Source organism: Coregonus clupeaformis, chromosome 29, assembly GCF_020615455.1.
Source record: "Coregonus clupeaformis isolate EN_2021a chromosome 29, ASM2061545v1, whole genome shotgun sequence".
Taxonomy (NCBI): domain Eukaryota; kingdom Metazoa; phylum Chordata; class Actinopteri; order Salmoniformes; family Salmonidae; genus Coregonus; species Coregonus clupeaformis.
Window position 1 is genome coordinate 49,519,714 of NC_059220.1, and position 17,725 is coordinate 49,537,438.

General features: G+C 43.6%; 1 protein-coding gene across 3 annotated transcripts; it reads right to left on the bottom strand.

Moving 5' to 3' along the window:
• Positions 1-5,814: 5,814 nt before the first annotated feature.
• Positions 5,815-14,735, bottom strand: fosl2 (FOS like 2, AP-1 transcription factor subunit). Of its 3 annotated transcripts, none has more exons than XM_041855637.1 (5): positions 14,524-14,735; positions 13,994-14,113; positions 9,648-9,902; positions 9,267-9,374; positions 5,815-8,058 (listed from the first exon to the last, which is right to left on the bottom strand). In XM_041855637.1, the coding sequence occupies exons 3-5, from the start codon at positions 9,885-9,887 to the stop codon at positions 7,522-7,524; spliced, it is 885 nt and encodes a 294-aa protein (XP_041711571.1). In that variant the 5' UTR covers positions 9,888-9,902; positions 13,994-14,113; positions 14,524-14,735; the 3' UTR covers positions 5,815-7,521. The 3 variants fall into 3 exon arrangements, with proteins under 3 accessions (XP_041711571.1, XP_041711570.1, XP_041711569.1); XM_041855636.1 differs by having other exon boundaries at positions 14,424-14,735; XM_041855635.1 differs by having other exon boundaries at positions 13,994-14,735.
• Positions 14,736-17,725: the final 2,990 nt, after the last annotated feature.

Here is a 17,725-nt window from a genome sequence, read left to right on the forward strand (position 1 = left end):
CTAAGTGGCTCGGGGAACAAAACATCAACATTGTGGGTCCATGGCCAGGAAACTCCCCAGACATTAATCCCATTGAGAACTTGTGGTCGATCCTCAAGAGGCCGGTGGACAAACGAAAACCCACAAATTCTGACAAACTCCAAGCATTGATTATGCAAGAATGGGCTGCCATCAGTCAGGATGTGGGCCAGAAGTTAATTGACAGCATGCCAGGGCGGATTGCAGAGGTCTTGAAAAAGAAGGGTCAACACTGCAAATATTGACTCTTTGCATAAACTTAATGTAATTGTCAATAAAAGCCTTTGACACTTATGGAACGCTTGTAATTATACTTCAGTATACCATAGTAACATCTGACAAAAATATATCATAACACTGAAGCAGCGAACTTTGCGAAGACCAATACTTGTGTCATTCTCAAAACTTTTGACCACGACTATATTGCCTGTGCACACACTTTTAAGGGGAGGCTACCTGGTAATAGTAAAGGGTTTTTACAGTACCCCAAACCATTGTTTGATTTTATTTCACCTTTAGGCAGCTACTGCCTAAAAACTGCAGTGTTGCTCCAATTTTATTGAGCACCTATATTTGCCATAAGTCTTTGATATTTGTATATGGTGATTAAGTTTATAATTGAAAAATGTATGCACTCACTAACTGTAAGTCGCTCTGGATAAGAGCATCTGCTAAATGACTAAAATGTAAAAATTAATAATATATGTATTGGTCATTAAAGTAATGAAAGTGACTATATCAACATCATGAAAGGTACTTTACATAAAGCCTACAGGTATAATTCATTATGAGGCAGTTTTGTCATAAGCATGTATGACCCCATACAGTGGGGGAACAAGTATTTGATACAATGCCGATTTTGCAGGTTTTCCTACTTACAAAGCATGTAGAGGTCTGTAATTTTTATCATGAGAGAGATATTTTTAACTGTGAGAGACGGAATCTAAAACAAAAATCCAGAAAATCACATTGTATGATTTTTATGTAATTCATTTGCATTTTATTGCATGACATAAGTATTTGATACATCAGAAAAGCAGAACTTAATATTTGGTACAGAAATCTTTGTTTGCAATTACAGAGACCATACGTTTCCTGTAGGTCTTGACCAGGTTTGCACACACTGCAGCAGGGATTTTGGCCCACTCCTCCTTTACAGACCTTCTCCAGATCCTTCAGGTTTCGGGGCTGTCGCTGGGCAATACGGACTTTCAGCTCCCTCCAAAGATGTTCTATTGGGTTCAGGTCTGGAGACTGGCTAGGCCACTCCAGAACCTTGATATGCTTCTTACGGAGCCACTCCTTAGTTGCCCTGGCTGTGTGTTTCGGGTCGTTGTCATGCTGGAAGACCCAGCCACGACCCATCTTCAATGCTCTTACTGAGGGAAGGAGGTTGTTGGCCAAGATCTCGCGATACATGGCCCCATCCATCCTCCCCTCAATACGGTGCAGTCGTCCTGTCCCCTTTGCAGAAAAGCATCCCCAAAGAATGATGTTTCCACCTCCATGCTTCACAGTTGGGATGGTGTTCTTGGGGTTGTACTCATCCTTCTTCTTCCTCCAAACACGGCGAGTGGAGTTTAGACCAAAAGCTCTATTTTTGTCTCATCAGACCACATGACCTTCTCCCATTCCTCCTCTGGATCATCCAGATGGTCATTGGCAAACTTCAGACGGGCCTGGACATGCGCTGGCTTGAGCAGGGGGACCTTGCGTGCGCTGCAGGATTTTAATCCATGACAGCGTAGTGTGTTACTAATGGTTTTCTTTGAGACTGTGGTCACAGCTCTCTTCAGGTCATTGACCAGGTCCTGCCGTGTAGTTCTGGGCTGATCCCGCACCTTCCTCATGATCATTGATGCCCCACGAGGTGAGATCTTGCATGGAGCCCCAGACCGAGGGTGATTGACCGTCATCTTGAACTTCTTCCATTTTCTAATAATTGCGCCAACAGTTGTTGCCTTCTCACCAAGCTGCTTGCCTATTGTCCTGTAGCCCATCCCAGCCTTGTGCAGGTCTACAATTTTATCCCTGATGTCCTTACACAGCTCTCTGGTCTTATCCATTGTGGAGAGGTTGAAGTCTCTTTGATTGAGTGTGTGGACAGGTGTCTTTTATACAGGTCACGAGTTCAAACAGGTGCAGTTAATACAGGTAATGAGTGGAGAACAGGAGGGCTTCTTAAAGAAAAACGAACAGGTCTGTGAGAGCCGGAATTCTTACTGGTTGGTAGGTGATCAAATACTTATGTCATGCAATAAAATGCAAATTAATTACTTAAAAATCATACAATGTGATTTTCTGGATTTTTGTTTTAGATTCCGTCTCTCACAGTTGAAGTGTACCTATGATAAAAATGACAGACCTTTACATGCTTTGTAAGTAGGAAAACCTGCAAAATCGGCAGTGTATCAAATACTTGTTCTCCCCACTGTATGTGCTTTCTTGAGCAGGGGGACCTTGCGGGCGCTGCAGGATTTCAGTCCTTCACGGCGTAGTGTGTTACCAATTGTTTTCTTGGTGACTATGGTCCCAGCTGCCTTGAGATCATTGACAAGATCCTCCCGTGTAGTTCTGGGCTGATTCCTCACCGTTCTCATGATCATTGCAACTCCACAAGGTGAGATCTTGCATGGAGCCCCAGGCCGATGGAGATTGACAGTTCTTTTGTGTTTCTTCCATTTGCGAATAATCGCACCAACTGTTGTCACCTTCTCACCATGCTGCTTGGCAATGGTCTTGTAGCCCATTCCAGCCTTGTGTAGGTCTACAATCTTGTCCCTGACATCATTGGAGAGCTCTTTGGTCTTGGCCATGGTGGAGAGTTTGGAATCTGATTGATTGATTGCTTCTGTGGACAGGGATCAAATACTTTTTTCCCTCACTGTATACCTGGAGACTTGAAGTAAAGTGTTACTGATTTTTCTATTCATTTTCTTTTCACTATCAGATGCCTTTGAGCTCACACAGGACCAAAACACAGCCATATTGTGATCAGTCTGAGAGATTTAAGCACAGGAGCCTGCTGAGGGGATGACGGCTCATAATGGCTGTAACAGAGCAAATGGAATGACAAACACATGGAAACCATGTGTTTGATGTACAGTGGGGAAAAAAAGTATTTAGTCAGCCACCAATTGTGCAAGTTCTCCCACTTAAAAAGATGAGAGAGGCCTGTAATTTTCATCATAGGTACACGTCAACTATGACAGACAAATTGAGAAAAAAAATTCCAGAAAATCCCATTGTAGGATTTTTAATGAATTTATTTGCAAATTATGGTGGAAAATAAGTATTTGGTCACCTACAAACAAGCAAGATTTCTGGCTCTCACAGACCTGTAACTTCTTCTTTAAGAGGCTCCTCTGTCCTCCACTCGTTACCTGTATTAATGGCACCTGTTTGAACTTGTTATCAGTATAAAAGACACCTGTCCACAACCTCAAACAGTCACACTCCAAACTCCACAATGGCCAAGACCAAAGAGCTGTCAAAGGACACCAGAAACAAAATTGTAGACCTGCACCAGGCTGGGAAGACTGAATCTGCAATAGGTAAGCAGCTTGGTTTGAAGAAATCAACTGTGGGAGCAATTATTAGGAAATGGAAGACATACAAGACCACTGATAATCTCCCTCGATCTGGGGCTCCACGCAAGATCTCACCCCGTGGGGTCAAAATGATCACAAGAACGGTGAGCAAAAATCCCAGAACCACACGGGGGGACCCTAGTGAATGACCTGCAGAGAGCTGTGACCAAAGTAACAAAGCCTACCATCAGTAACACACTACGCCGCCAGGGACTCAAATCCTGCAGTGCGAGACGTGTCCCCCTGCTTAAGCCAGTACATGTCCAGGCCCGTCTGAAGTGCATTTGGATGATCCAGAAGAGGATTGGGAGAATGTCATACGTTCAGATGAAACCAAAATATAACTTTTTGGTAAAAACTCAACTCGTCAAGTTTGGAGGACAAAGAATGCTGAGTTGCATCCAAAGAACACCATACCTACTGTGAAGCATGGGGTTGGAAACATCATGCTTTGGGGCTGTTTTTCTGCAAAGGGACCAGGACGACTAATCCGTGTAAAGGAAAGAATGAATGGGGCCATGTATCGTGAGATTTTGAGTGAAATCCTCCTTCCATCAGCAAGGGCATTGAAGATGAAACGTGGCTGGGTCTTTCAGCATGACAATGATCCCAAACACACCGCCCGGGCAACGAAGGAGTGGCTTCGTAAGAAGCATTTCAAGGTCCTGGAGTGGTCTAGCCAGTCTCCAGATCTCAACCCCATAGAAAATCTTTGGAGGGAGTTGAAAGTCTGTGTTGCCCAGCGACAGCCCCAAAACATCACTGCTCTAGAGGAGATCTGCATGGAGGAATGGGCCAAAATACCAGCAACAGTGTGTGAAAACCTTGTGAAGACTTACAGAAAACGTTTGACCTGTGTCATTGCCAACAAAGGGTATATAACAAAGTATTGAGAAACTTTTGTTATTGACCAAATACTTATTTTCCACCATCATATGCCAATAAATTCATAAAAAATCCTACAATGTGATTTTCTGGATTTTTTAAAATCATTTTGTCTGTCATAGTTGACGTGTACCTATGATGAAAATTACAGGCCTCTCTCATCTTTTTAAGTGGGAGAACTTGCACAATTGGTGGCTGACTAAATACTTTTTTTCCCCACTGTATTCCATACCATTCCCACACTCCTGTGATTTTGAGGTCTGGCCACAGGTGCTGTGTAGACAAGGGCTGACTGGGTACTGTTACTGGGAGGCAAACTGGAGTGGGATATGGGCTCTTTTAGGGGTGACATATAAAGGAATTAGCAGGAGAGGAGACGATTTTGACTGTTTGCTTGGACACAATGATAAGTCATGGAATCTGCAGTGCTCTAATTCTACATTTTAGTCATTTAGCAGACGCTCTTATCCAGAGCGACTTACAGGAGCAATTAGGATTAAGTGCCTTGCTCAAGGGCACATCGACAGATTTTTCACCTAGTCAGCTCAGGGATTAGAACCAGCGACCTTTCGGTTACTGGCACAACGCTCTTAACCACTAAGCTACCCCAATGACATTCTTTATGGCACAACTATACGCAGACTACCATACATACACTCCGACTCTGTTGCAGGTGGGGGCATCTGGACAGGCTGGACTCGGTCCTTCTACAGCGTCTCCACTGACACACTTGTACACATTCTGCTCCACATTCACTGAGCCTCTCTACCAAGGGTTGATAAAGTCATTGACTCTTTGCCATGATTGAATTATATTCAAAAAATCTCAAACATACCCTGTGCTGTTGGATGTACAGATGTTCTCTCTCCTCTGTCTCACTTTAACCACTAGAAATCAGTATAAACTGTGAAATGGATACACATTTTTGAAATGTGAAGGATAATGACACCTAATACTTGTAAATGTTTAACTGGCCATTCAGGCATATGGTGAAAAAGTGCAGTTATTTTATGGTTGTCACTGTAGGTAGGTTCTGACAAACTGACCACAATGACCTACCAAAAAGTCTGCATGTATAATAAAGATATTTCCCACGCTGTCAATTATTGCATTTTTTAAGGCGGTGTTATATCCTGCTGTTGCATGATATATAACGTAACAGGTGGTTTAGTCTACCTACCCCACTAAGTAGTTTAGGGGTACGCCACCTTTAAAATAAAATGTGCCTAATATTCAGAGCGACAAATGTAAGGACACCATTATTGCTCATGGACACCGTTTGTGAACACAAAGATGAACAGGCCAACACAACTTTCAAGAATTCTTTGTTGAAAATGCTTTTTTATTATTATTATTGATCTAAATTACGAAATGAACAAACACTGCTATACATATTGCTGTTTTTGTTTGTTTTCAATCATTTTAAACAGTTAAAGCATTTGAGAAAATAAGAAATAGATGTCAAAAACAGAAGACGTACAGTAGATGACACGTGTAGTAGAAGATCTAAAGTCAATGGCTTTCCTACGTGTTTCTAAGGGGGTTCAAAATACTCGAACAGACAAAGCACACACTCCCACAATGGTTTTTGGTATCTTTTTTCGGTCTGCAATTTGCCGCAATGCATGATGGGTGTTGTTGTTCAAATGCTATCATGTGATACCGTAACTAACCAGTGAAGTTTACCTCAAGACCACCCACACAAAGATAAATAAGCGATGTGTTCTCCTTCAAGACCAGTCAGTCCACAACAACAACAACAGCAATGATTTTTGCACAGTCTTATTTGCTGCACCCAGCACAGCACAACAAATGTTTCAGTACGTCTTCTGTCCCGTGATCACAGCAAGGCCATGACTCCACTGACCCTGTAAGGAATGTTTGAAGTAAACAATAGTTCTGAAATATTGCAATTCTATCAACCCCCAAAAAAGGATGACTTTCAATGAAGCTCTAGACTGTCTGCTTGAACCTTCACTTCCATTAGTATTGGGGGTATAAGGAGTTGGTCATAATAACCTCATTGGTCAAACTGTCTTGGTGAATGACAATTTCAGAAGTAGAAGGGTCCACGGTTTGAATTTCTCGTCAGATATCACTCCAGCATTTGAGACCCTATGCTTCCCTGCTGCTCCTTAATGGGTATCAACCACCACACACAAGAGAAATCCCTGACATCAATGTAAATCGCACAAACATGTAATAAACGCATAATAAAGTTCAGGTACATTACTGAGAAAAGCACACAATACGATGGCCATCGATACTTTGACCAATATTCGGAGTAGAGTGTTGAGGATCTAGGCAATGAATAAAAATAGGCTTTTTTCGTTTGAGACACTGAGGCTTTGAGGCTCACCCAGTGAACCATTTTGCTGTTCTACAGGCAGATCAGGAGACAACAACATCAGAACGCAAGGTCACACAGCACAGGTCATAAATACAAGTAGAGATGGAAATAAAGTCAGATGTTTATTAGTGTATCAGCGCATCCACACACTCTCTGTAGTCCCCCAAACAGGTCCTAGTTTCTGGGAGAGGGAGGAGAAAAAATTCAGAAAAAGATGAGTGCTTTTAAAATCTCTCCATTGTCTCTATATCCCTCCCATTGTCTCTCATTTAGTCCTTTATTGGTAGATTGATCATAGCAGAGTGCAACTTTTGCCCAATGGCTTTACTCAATGTTGATCCAAAAATATGTCTTGCTTTCCACAGTTTTCTGCTCTTATGACTGCCTCTGCTGTCATTTCTAACCTCCATGTCATATGTCCGTTGTTCAACAAGCAAATTGTGCTGGAGTTGAAATGGAGAAGGGATGACACTGGCTGGTACAGATGCACACACTTTGGGTATAACAAAATCACACTGAAGCGTACAAGAAAAACAAGCGGCTTAGCCCTTGAGGGTTCCTGGTGTCAAGGAAACAGTTAGCGGTTGGCTTGGTCCAGGCTTGAGTGTGTTCTTTGTCTTCCAATTCGGTAGGGGGCGCTGCTCGCCCTCCCCCACAACCTCACCTAACTGCCCCTGCTCAGAGGGCCAGGAGGGTAGGTGAGTTGAGGGAGTCTGAAGACTGATCCCCGCTGCTGCTGCTGCGCCTGTGGGCTTTGGAGCAGGACTCAGAGGACGGCGAGGGGCTCTCGGGCTCCAGCATGCTGGGGTAGGTGAAGATGAGGCTGGGGGCGCTGGGTGTGGAGGCCGGGGTGGAGGCGGCCACCACTGGGGTGTTGAGGCTGTCGCTATCGCAGTAAATCCCACCACCTCCACCAAGACAGATGGGCTTGATGACGGAGCGCTGGGACTTGCCGTCCATGTCGTCCTCTTGCGGTTCTTGCTTCACCACCACAGGGTTGATGAGGCCTCGGGGACCCAGATTGTTGCGCATGGTCAGGGGGAGAGGGGCGCACTGCTGCTGGTGGTGGTGGCCCCCCTGGTGGCGATCGTCAGGGGGCAGTTTGCACACAGGGTTGTGGGCCACCAGCATAAACTCCAACTTGTCCTTCTCCTTCTGCAGTGTCTCGATCTCTTTCTGTAGATCAGCCTTCTCTTCCTCTAGCTCCTCAGTCTCCTGGAAACCACAAACAAACATAACAGACGATAAGGACAAGCTTCAAATCTTCAGTATCTGGAGGGTTAATATTCAGCTCAATTACAATTTCGGTGTTTGGAGTAGACAGCAAATGTGTTAATATTCTTGTTAAAGCCCCAATCACTGTTTTAGGTACACGTTGGTGAGTTTCTGCACCACCTAATGCTACCACAAGAGTGTGCTGTTTGCCAAAAAGAACACACTGCACATTATATATTAAGTTTGCTCAGGAAAATAGTTGAGATACAGTGGAAGGGCAGTCAATAAACGTTTTGGCTATGTTGCACCTGAATGACCTGAACTCAAACCTACACTTTACTTGACATTCAGTTTTGACCCTTATCCTAATTTAAAAAATGATTGCTAGTACAACTTTGTCCAAACAAAAAACACATTCATGGTTTGAGTTTTTTGTTGTATGTGATGCAACACGCAAACAGAGCTTGATTTCTCCTCTAGCGTAATGTGTCACGGCCCCAGGAGACAAAGACCCTAAGAAGCCTGTAGTCACCAGACGGGGCAGGCAGACAAACAGGTATAAGTCACAGGCCTGTCTGAGAACTTTGTCTCTGACGCAAAGGTATGAGGAAGTAGGAAACAAAAGAGCAAAGCGCGGACAGACCCCAGAAATAGGAGAAATAGTGCAAAAAGTAAAGAAAGAGACTGAGGGGATAAGTTAAGTTGCCCTTCATGATTGAAATATGACACTTCCTTATTTGGTCATTCAACAATGCGTGGCGTGTGGTGGAGAGAGGGAAGGGCATTTTTGCTGGAAGCAGTTTGGGGGAGTGGAGGGTGTAGTCATCAAGTCGAGATCAGATGGGACCATTCTAGCCAATGAGAGGGCAGATACCCGTGTGAACAACAGGCACAACTCGTTTTTGTCAAAGTTGCGGAAATGCCACATGCGTCCACTTAAATTTTACATTTTAGTCATTTAGCAGACGCTCTTATCCAGAGCGACTTACAGTTAGTGAGTGCATACATTATTTATTTTTTTATACTGGCCCACCGTGGGAATCGAACCCACAACCCTGGCGTTGCAAGCGCCATGCTCTACCAACTGAGCTACACGGGGCCCGTAACAACAGTGCATTCATTCGTAACAACCTAACCATTACGAAACTTTGCCTCTTCTTCTCTGTTAGGGTGAGTGTGTGTGAGTGTGTGTGTGCTGTGTAACTCACCCCTTGGAGCGTCTCAGTGAGTTCTCGTCTGCGGTTGCGGCACTTGGCGGCAGCCAACTTGTTCCTCTCGCGTCTCACCCTCCTCTTCTCCTCTTCTTCAGGGGTAAGCTAAGGAAAAAAAATAACACACCTTGTGAGTTGTCGTTCACACATAAGCTGAACAAGGTAAACAAGAAGAGAAGGTTTTAGACATATAAGCCATCATCTCCAATATCGCCAAATTCCTCACAACTTGGGACTTTGATATTAAAACTCACTCTACTGTCTCACAATGTTAGAAGACATTCACCAATAGTGCTTGCCGGCACATGGTGCTCTCCACACAGCCAGACAAAAGTAACTTTTAAACACACGCATCATCTGTACACTTGTGATCCTCACCTGCTCATCTCTCCTGCGGCGTCCGCGGGTGTCCCCGATGGAGCGGATGACGCCCGGGCGGGCCAGGGTGGTGTGTCCCTGGAGCCCGGGGCCGTTGGAGAGGTGGTGGCCGTAGGGGTGGGAGCGCGAGTACGGGTTGGACATAGAGGTGATCACCGTGGGCTGCACCATCCACTGCAGGTCCTGGCTGGTCGTGATGGCGTTTATCGTGGGGATGAAGGCACTGCTAGAGCCAGGCATGTCGACCCGGTATTTCTAGATACAGGAAAGGTAGCCAAGAGAGAGGGAGGGAAAACAAGAGGGCAGAGAAATGGTGAGTGGATATTTTCAAGATGACAATGAATGTTTTCAAGATGACAAAGAACACAAGTTTTGTGTGTCTTCAACTCTGGGGACAAACCCATTGTGAATGGAGTAACATCAAAATCTCAATTTCCATGTATTTATTTGTTGCTTAAATGGAATGTTGTTTATTTATTTAACTGGTTACAACTGGGGGGAAAAATTCACTTGACATGTCTTTGACCCTGCTACCTCAATTTCCATTTCTGCCACAGAGTACTGTAGCATAACCCGCCACGTACAAACCGGCCACCCACCCTTCATCATACTCACACATCCTCTTCATTACAGCCTAGTAGTGAATCACTGACTCCACACACAAACACTGTCTAGATTCACCCGTTTAACCCCCGAAGTGGCACAGTCAGTGACACATTCAGTGAATCACGGCGGAAAAGCCGTAGTGGTGCTGCCTCCATCATTATACTACAGCTAGGAGAGGAGCTTGCATCAAGCTGCAAGTCATCTGGAAAGCAACATGGTATGGAATTGTACACCTCTCTGAAGAAAAGAAAACATCCACGGGGGAAGGTGTGATGACTTGTTTATTCCAGTCAGTATAGGGTGATTATGATGGTTTGCAGTGGCACTGATATAGGTCTCTCTCTTTCAATATACAAGTGTAGCCTATCTATTTTTTCTAATAAAATAGATTACATAAGACCTTATGTTTACATTATCTGAGGACTCTATCATGCTCATCAATGATCAATTAACTACCAAACTGTTGTGTGTGACATCACAGAAGTGAAAGCTTATATGGCTTAAGCCCTCATGAGGCATCTTTGGGGTGATAGGACAATATCTGATGGCACAATGATATTGACCTAAAAGCAAGGCTAGGATGCCAGTGAGTATGTCTCAACAAGTCCACACCTGACACTTGAGTGACTAGAGGGAAAAGGTGAGTGATGCATGTCATCAGCCAACCCGATTTACTTGTTCATTAAACATAGAACATGAAGAGACTAGTTATGCTTCTGGTTTACGCAGTCACGTGGTTGGCTATCATCCAGGGGTCAATTAATCCATTATTACCTTGCGATGAGTCATGTTGGTAAAGTAAAGCACGTGCGTAAAACGGTCAGTTCCAGTAAGGCGGGAAGAGGCATTATATTTAGGCTAGAGAGGAAAGCTAGGTCCCGGCCAGTTACATTCCAGAAGTGAGGCAACAGAGAAAATTCCATTGCGGTCATAAATCCTAGGAGCTAATAACTAACGAGAAGGTAAAGTCATAAATGGGGTAATGGTTGGATATGGTAATATGGGTGTCTGGTTGCCACACAGAATTGACAGACATTTCTGGTAAGAACGGGGGGATATGAACATAGGTCAAGGAAGGCTGTTGTGCAAATTAGATTTTAGAGACAATAGGTGAATCGACTACGAGTAGACTACAAATGCCTGCCATTTGCTAGAAGCACCATTGTTAGGCCATATTGTGAAACACTATCCACAATTCTAGGTGCAGGGTCCAAATACAACATGTTAGGCGTTTCCCGGCCCAGTGAGTTGTCTCTTATAGGCTATCAAGTCAGAATGCTAGAGTCTGTGTGCCGGTAAACAGCTTCCCACTCGTTACCCCCTTTCCCGGATTCTGGTCTTACTCTTACGCGATGGGATTTGGCCATTGCTGCAGGAGAAAAGAACAGCCCTCTTAAACAAATAGAATAGTTGTCCTCCGCCCCCGAGAAACTAAAGGATGACGTAAACATCCAGGAACTTTCGCCTCCAAAATACTGTAAACATGTCCAGGGAAGAGAGAGCACCAATGGCACTGTGTCAAACCGGGAGCAAATATGGAAATGCTTATGAAAATCTCGAAGTTGATGTAACCCATACGGTCATCGATGTAACCAAGTCAATTCAAAATACGGATTTAGGCAGACAAACCATTGAAAGAACAAAGTCAAATGCGTGGGAGTTGTGGTCTGGAATGGACGAGAAATATTATTTAACCCTACGACCAGTCCAGCTGTTATGCTTCTGTGCGCCCACGGGTGCAACACAACAGTTGCCATTTAGCAGACACAGGTCCTTTCACCAAGGTGGTAATTTTGTCAAAATCCGACTGATAAAATCGCGCGTAAAATTGCCGCGCACCGTAACGCTTCCAGTCAACTCATTATTAGACCTACAAAAACGAAACACTTCTTTTAGCCCTCAGTTTTCCGACATTTGTCTGAGACGAGATCTAAACAGTCGCAATGTCCATTATATGAAATAAGATTAGAACACCGGTCTATGAAAGAACAACCTGTGAAATGTAGCGCACAGAGATCCTCCTTCATTTGCCGAAGTAGGCCTACTGCGGGTTCTGAATTTGATAATGCGACTAAAAACACAACAAAGACATGTCTCTCTGTCACTTTCATAAAACATATTGATACTTTTCAACCTTAAAAGCTAATCTTTGTCGGGAATAGCATTGAAAGTGGACATGGGGTGTGAAATGCTGATATGGTTGTTCCTCAATGATAGCCACTGGGCGTCACATCTCAGAATGTCATTCGAAAGAGAGGACCGGAGAGCAGGTAGAAAGAAAATCCGTAGGCCTAATCACTATAGGAGATCTGGGGGAAATTCCAGCATCGAAGTCTCCAAATGATCCAACATCCCCGAGGGCGCATTGGGAGACGCTTCGTGAGCGTTTTAACCTGCCGTTCCCAAGTCACGACTAAATCTGCCAGTGCGTGATACATGGGGCCCATCTGCAACACACACACAACCTCGAAGCTATGGGTGGATGTCAACCCTGCCGACTGGTTGTCCTATATTGTGCAATGTGCAGCGTACCACCACTGAATGACGCTATAGGCCTAGTTGCAGAACTTCTATCCAATGTGGAGTCCTAGTCAAGATTCTTTATTGCGCTGTTCGCTTTACAGTGGTGATCAGTGATGAACCAAGAAGGCACTGAGAAGGATTGGTAGAATCAGTGCATATTTGTTGTTCCCCATGACCAAGTTATGCGCATGAATAAAGCCGTTATCCCATGTGCAAGGGAAAAGGTAACCCGTTGGTTTACACATTCCAACTTCTGTTTAAATCCATATCTTGGAGGAGAAATGTTGAGAGCGATCAGCATTGCAAAATATGCTGTATCAACCTATTCGCAGTTTGGTGTGTGTTATAACTCATGATAACGTGCCTCCTGTGTTCATATAAGTTTATACTCAATCAACAGGTCTTATAATGTGCGTAAGCCTAAATTATTTGTGGACTACACAGTATGAACACTTTCTAAAGTGTAATCTTCCGTATACAAAATATGTATTTTCTAATAAAAACGTCCCCTCAACTTCAAGTGTCCAGTTCTATAGTGCAACACGTGGGTGTTAAATGTATAGGCTACAGCGACTGTGCAATACCTTATTGCATATGGAAATTCAGATGACGGATAAACACCTGTGTCAATAAGTACATTTTCTGCAGTCGTTCATAACACAGGTTTCATGACATTCAAAATAAATCCGGCATTGAGTCAGTTTGTTCCTTTTTTACGCACTTCGCTCGCGCATCGGTGTCTTGGCCAGAACCATATATATAATCTATTACATTTCACCTCATTGCAGAGCAGGTGGGGAGATATTGGGATAATATCACAATATAACGCGCGCAGATTCGGATAATATCACAGGCTATACCGCCGGCGCGCTTTCTCCGAATGTGAAGAAAAAGTCTCAACAGCACTAGGCTATAGTTTGGAGTAATATATTTAAATATATATATAATATTCTTAATGGTCCTTGAATAAAAAATTGACATAATGTATTAGAAAGATAATATGCACCTCGGTTGCATTGCACACCACATAAGCTTTTATTACGCATAGCACTATAGCCTCTTCGAGTTACCCATCTAAATGTGTGTCAGTGGTTTCAGTGATTCATAGACAACTGCACAGTGACGAAATGTCGATACAAACTAAAATTACAGTTGTGAATGCCAATATTTTAATTTGAGAAAATATAATTTATATTATGTTGACTGTATTGCGTTACCTGGTAGCTTGAGGTAGAGATCGGACTGCCGATCGTGCTGCTGCCGCTTGTGAATGACTCTGGCTGGGCCGGCGAAGTGCTGCTGCCGCAGGACGAGGTGTCGTAGTTCACGGAGTAGTCCTGGTACATGATCCAGGAAAGAGGAATATTTCAGTAGATGATATGAGTTCCTAGCTCTCAAAAAATCCTTTGACAGATATCACTGACAGTGGAATCCCTTTTTGTGTGCTGAAAGTGGACCAGATTGGAAAGTGACCAACTTGAAAGCAATAGTCGTTAAAACACTTGGAAATCCAGAAAAAAAGTGTTCTCAAATAGGTTATTGGTACAATAAGTCCAGGCTCTTCGAAATGAAATATTTGTAGGCAATTAACAAGAAGTAAAACTGAATTTGTTTATTTTTTTTTTGTCCACTTCAAATAATGATCACCTGCTTGAGGATAACTTCGGCTATTGTTTTTCCTCTTGTCACTGCTGTAGCCTATTCAGGTGTGCTACAAGAGCCAACTTCAAGAACAAAAGTCACCTACTTTCGCAGTCAATCCAGAGTTGACGGTGAATAGACTTGTGTTGCGAGTGAGTCACATACAGAGGCTTTAAATTTGCTTTCCACCCCAGCCTACTCTACAGAATCCCTTCCCCGCGACACACTTTAGGCCTACTTCAGCTATCCACTGTTCCTCTGGAACAGTTTTATCTTTCTTTTTCTATTCCTTCCCCACACTAGGATGACTCACTTCAATGGCACTACGAAGAACTGCAACCGCTTATCAACGCAAACAGGCTCATTCACGTCACTGTCTCTGGGCGTAGACACTTCACTTGGGGAGGGGTTATCATATTTACGATTGTAAAAATCCGCACACAGTATCGTAAATCAGCTTTATTGTTATAAATAATATTGTTAGAGTCGATTTACTATGCTTGTGATAAGCCTACATGTTTACGCACGTGTATTTTATAATCGGGTGGAAGTGATACAGTATCTCTATATTCACCGTTTGTCTGATTTGGTACTGTCCATTGACGTATGTTTCCTAAAATGGGCAGTTGCGAGAGGACACGCGTGTGGGTTTCCTTGGTAAAGGCACGTCAGAGACGGGAGGATTCCCTTCTCTCCCTCACGGCACTTTCTCCTCGAGCTCGGAAGGATAGGGTCTCTGAGCCACATAGAGTAGGTATATGCAGTTATTAATAAAGAAGTGTGCAGTTATATCTTGCCACCCATCTTCATCTCCAGACTATTCAACGTTTTTGTAACTTTTGGTTTTTACACGAAGAGAGAAAACGAGAGAGAATTAAATCACTTTTAAGTTTTTCGCAGCTTTAGAATTTAAATGCCTGCCCCCTTATGTGTAGCCCGAGGAACAGATAGATAGATGTGGCTGGTCCAGCAGTAAGGGAATATTATGGAAGGAAATGCTACCGACCACTAGTGAAATCAAATATTACACTTACACATATTTTGCAGATGTTATTGCGGGTGTAGCGAAATGCTTATGTTCTTAGCTCCAACAGTGCAGTAATACCTAACAATACAAAACAACACAAGCAAATCCAAAAAATAAAAATAAAGGAATTAAGAAATATAGAAATTTTAGAATGAGTATTGTCAGAGTCCGGAATATAAATATGTATATAATGGTGTGTATAGACATATGAATATAAAAGGTGTGTACAGCAGTAGTTATATAGGATGAGCCTTGACTAGAATACAGTACACTGAGTGTAAAAAACATTAGGAACACCTGCTCTTTCCATGACAGACTGACCAGGTGAATCCAGGTGAAAGCTATGATCCCTTACTGATGTCACCTGTTAAATCCACTTCAGTCATGAAGAGGAGAAGACAGGTTAAAGAAGGATTTTTAAGCCTTGAGACGATTGAGACATGGATTGTGTACGTGTGCCATTCAGAGGGTGAATGGGCAAGACAAAATATTTAAATGCCCGTGAACGGGGTATGGTAGTAGGTGCCAGGCGCACTGGTTTGAGTGTGTCAAGAACTGCAACACTCAGTGGCGACCCGTCATTCAGGGCAGGTGGGGCATATCAGTTTGCAAACAATGTAAAAAAAGAATAATAATTGAGTTAATAAAACCACATACAAACATGGTCTCTTTTTTGCTTTCTTGAGTAAGGCAGCTCCAAAATGCAGGTGTTTCAACCTAGCTCAGTGCTTTCTGTGGTGGTGGAGCAGCCAGCGGAAAATACGGAGCGTAGGGGTTGGTAATGTTCTCTAGTTACGCTGTGATTGGCTCAGTGTTCTGTCACTCATGGGGACACTACGTCACCACAAAATCTACGGGGAGAAAATTCAAGCTCGAAAATTCAAGCCCCTTGGGTGCTGCCATAGAGTTACATTAGAAGTGCCCATCCAAGAAGGCTCAAGGTCATTGGCCACAGATAAAATTACGTCAAATCACGTTATATCTACAGCAGCTTTGATTGGAATGATCATGTCAACATCATTCTTTCAAAATCTTAGCTAGCAAGCTAGCAGTCATCATCATGAATCAAGTCGACAATCTACTGGCAAATCCTTTTCAATCCATGTCAAATGAAGAGAAATTATAGATAAAACGTATCGGTGCTCATCAGCCATTAGACATAAACATTACAAAACAAGTTGGAAATCGCAAATTCAACAATGAGTGGTTTTGAAGGAATCAGTGGCTAACTGCAAGCATAGCAAAGCAATTGTAACAGTGTTGCTTCCGTCCCTCTCCTCGCCCCTACCTGGGCTCGAACCAGGGACCCTCTGCACACATCGACAACAGTCACCCTCGAAGCACCGTTACCCGTCGCTCCACAAAAGTGCCCTTGCAGAGCAAGGGAAACAACTACTTCAAGGTCTCAGAGCGAGTGACGTCACCGATTGAAACGCTACTAGCGCGCACCACTAACTAGCTAGCCATTTCACACCGGTTACACTCACCCCCCTTTTGACCTCCTCCTTTTCCGCAGCAACCAGTGATCCGGGTCAACAGCATCAATGTAACAGTGTTTCTTCCGTCCCTCTCCTCGCCCCTACCTGGGCTCGAACCAGGGACCCTCTGCATACGTCGACAACAGTCACCCTCGAAGCACCGTTACCCGTCGCTCCACAAAAGCCGCGGCCCTTGCAGAGCAAGGGAAACAACTACTTCAAGGTCTCAGAGCGAGTGACGTCACCGATTGAAACGCTACTAGCACGCACCGCTAACTAGCTAGCCATTTCACACCGGTTACACAATCACTAGCCTGCTATTCAGTGGAGTGGATGTGTGGTCCAAGTCTGGGTTTAGGGGTCTCTTTTCCAAGCTTAAAAGGATCAACATTCAACATTGGCCTTGCTGTCATGACTTCTGCCGCGTTCAAAATAACTGGAAACTCTGAAATATTAGACCTCAGTGAGTTCAAGACAACTGGGAACTCTGAAAAAAACGAGCTCCGACTGGGAAAATACGTTTTGAACGGTCATCCAACTCGGAATTCCAAGTTGGGAACTCTGGCCTCTTTCTAGAGCTCCGACCTGAATATTGTAAATAAGAATTTGTTCTTAACTTACTTGCCTAGTTAAATAAAGGTAAAATAAATAAATAAATAAAATCACTAACGTCATGATTCAACCTTGTTTTTTTCAGAGTTCCCAGTTGTCTTGAAAGCACCATAAATCCAGAGAATGCCAGACTTTGATCACAAAGTTTGTTGACAAAAATTGCCCAACAAGGACCGCCTCGCCACCTTCCT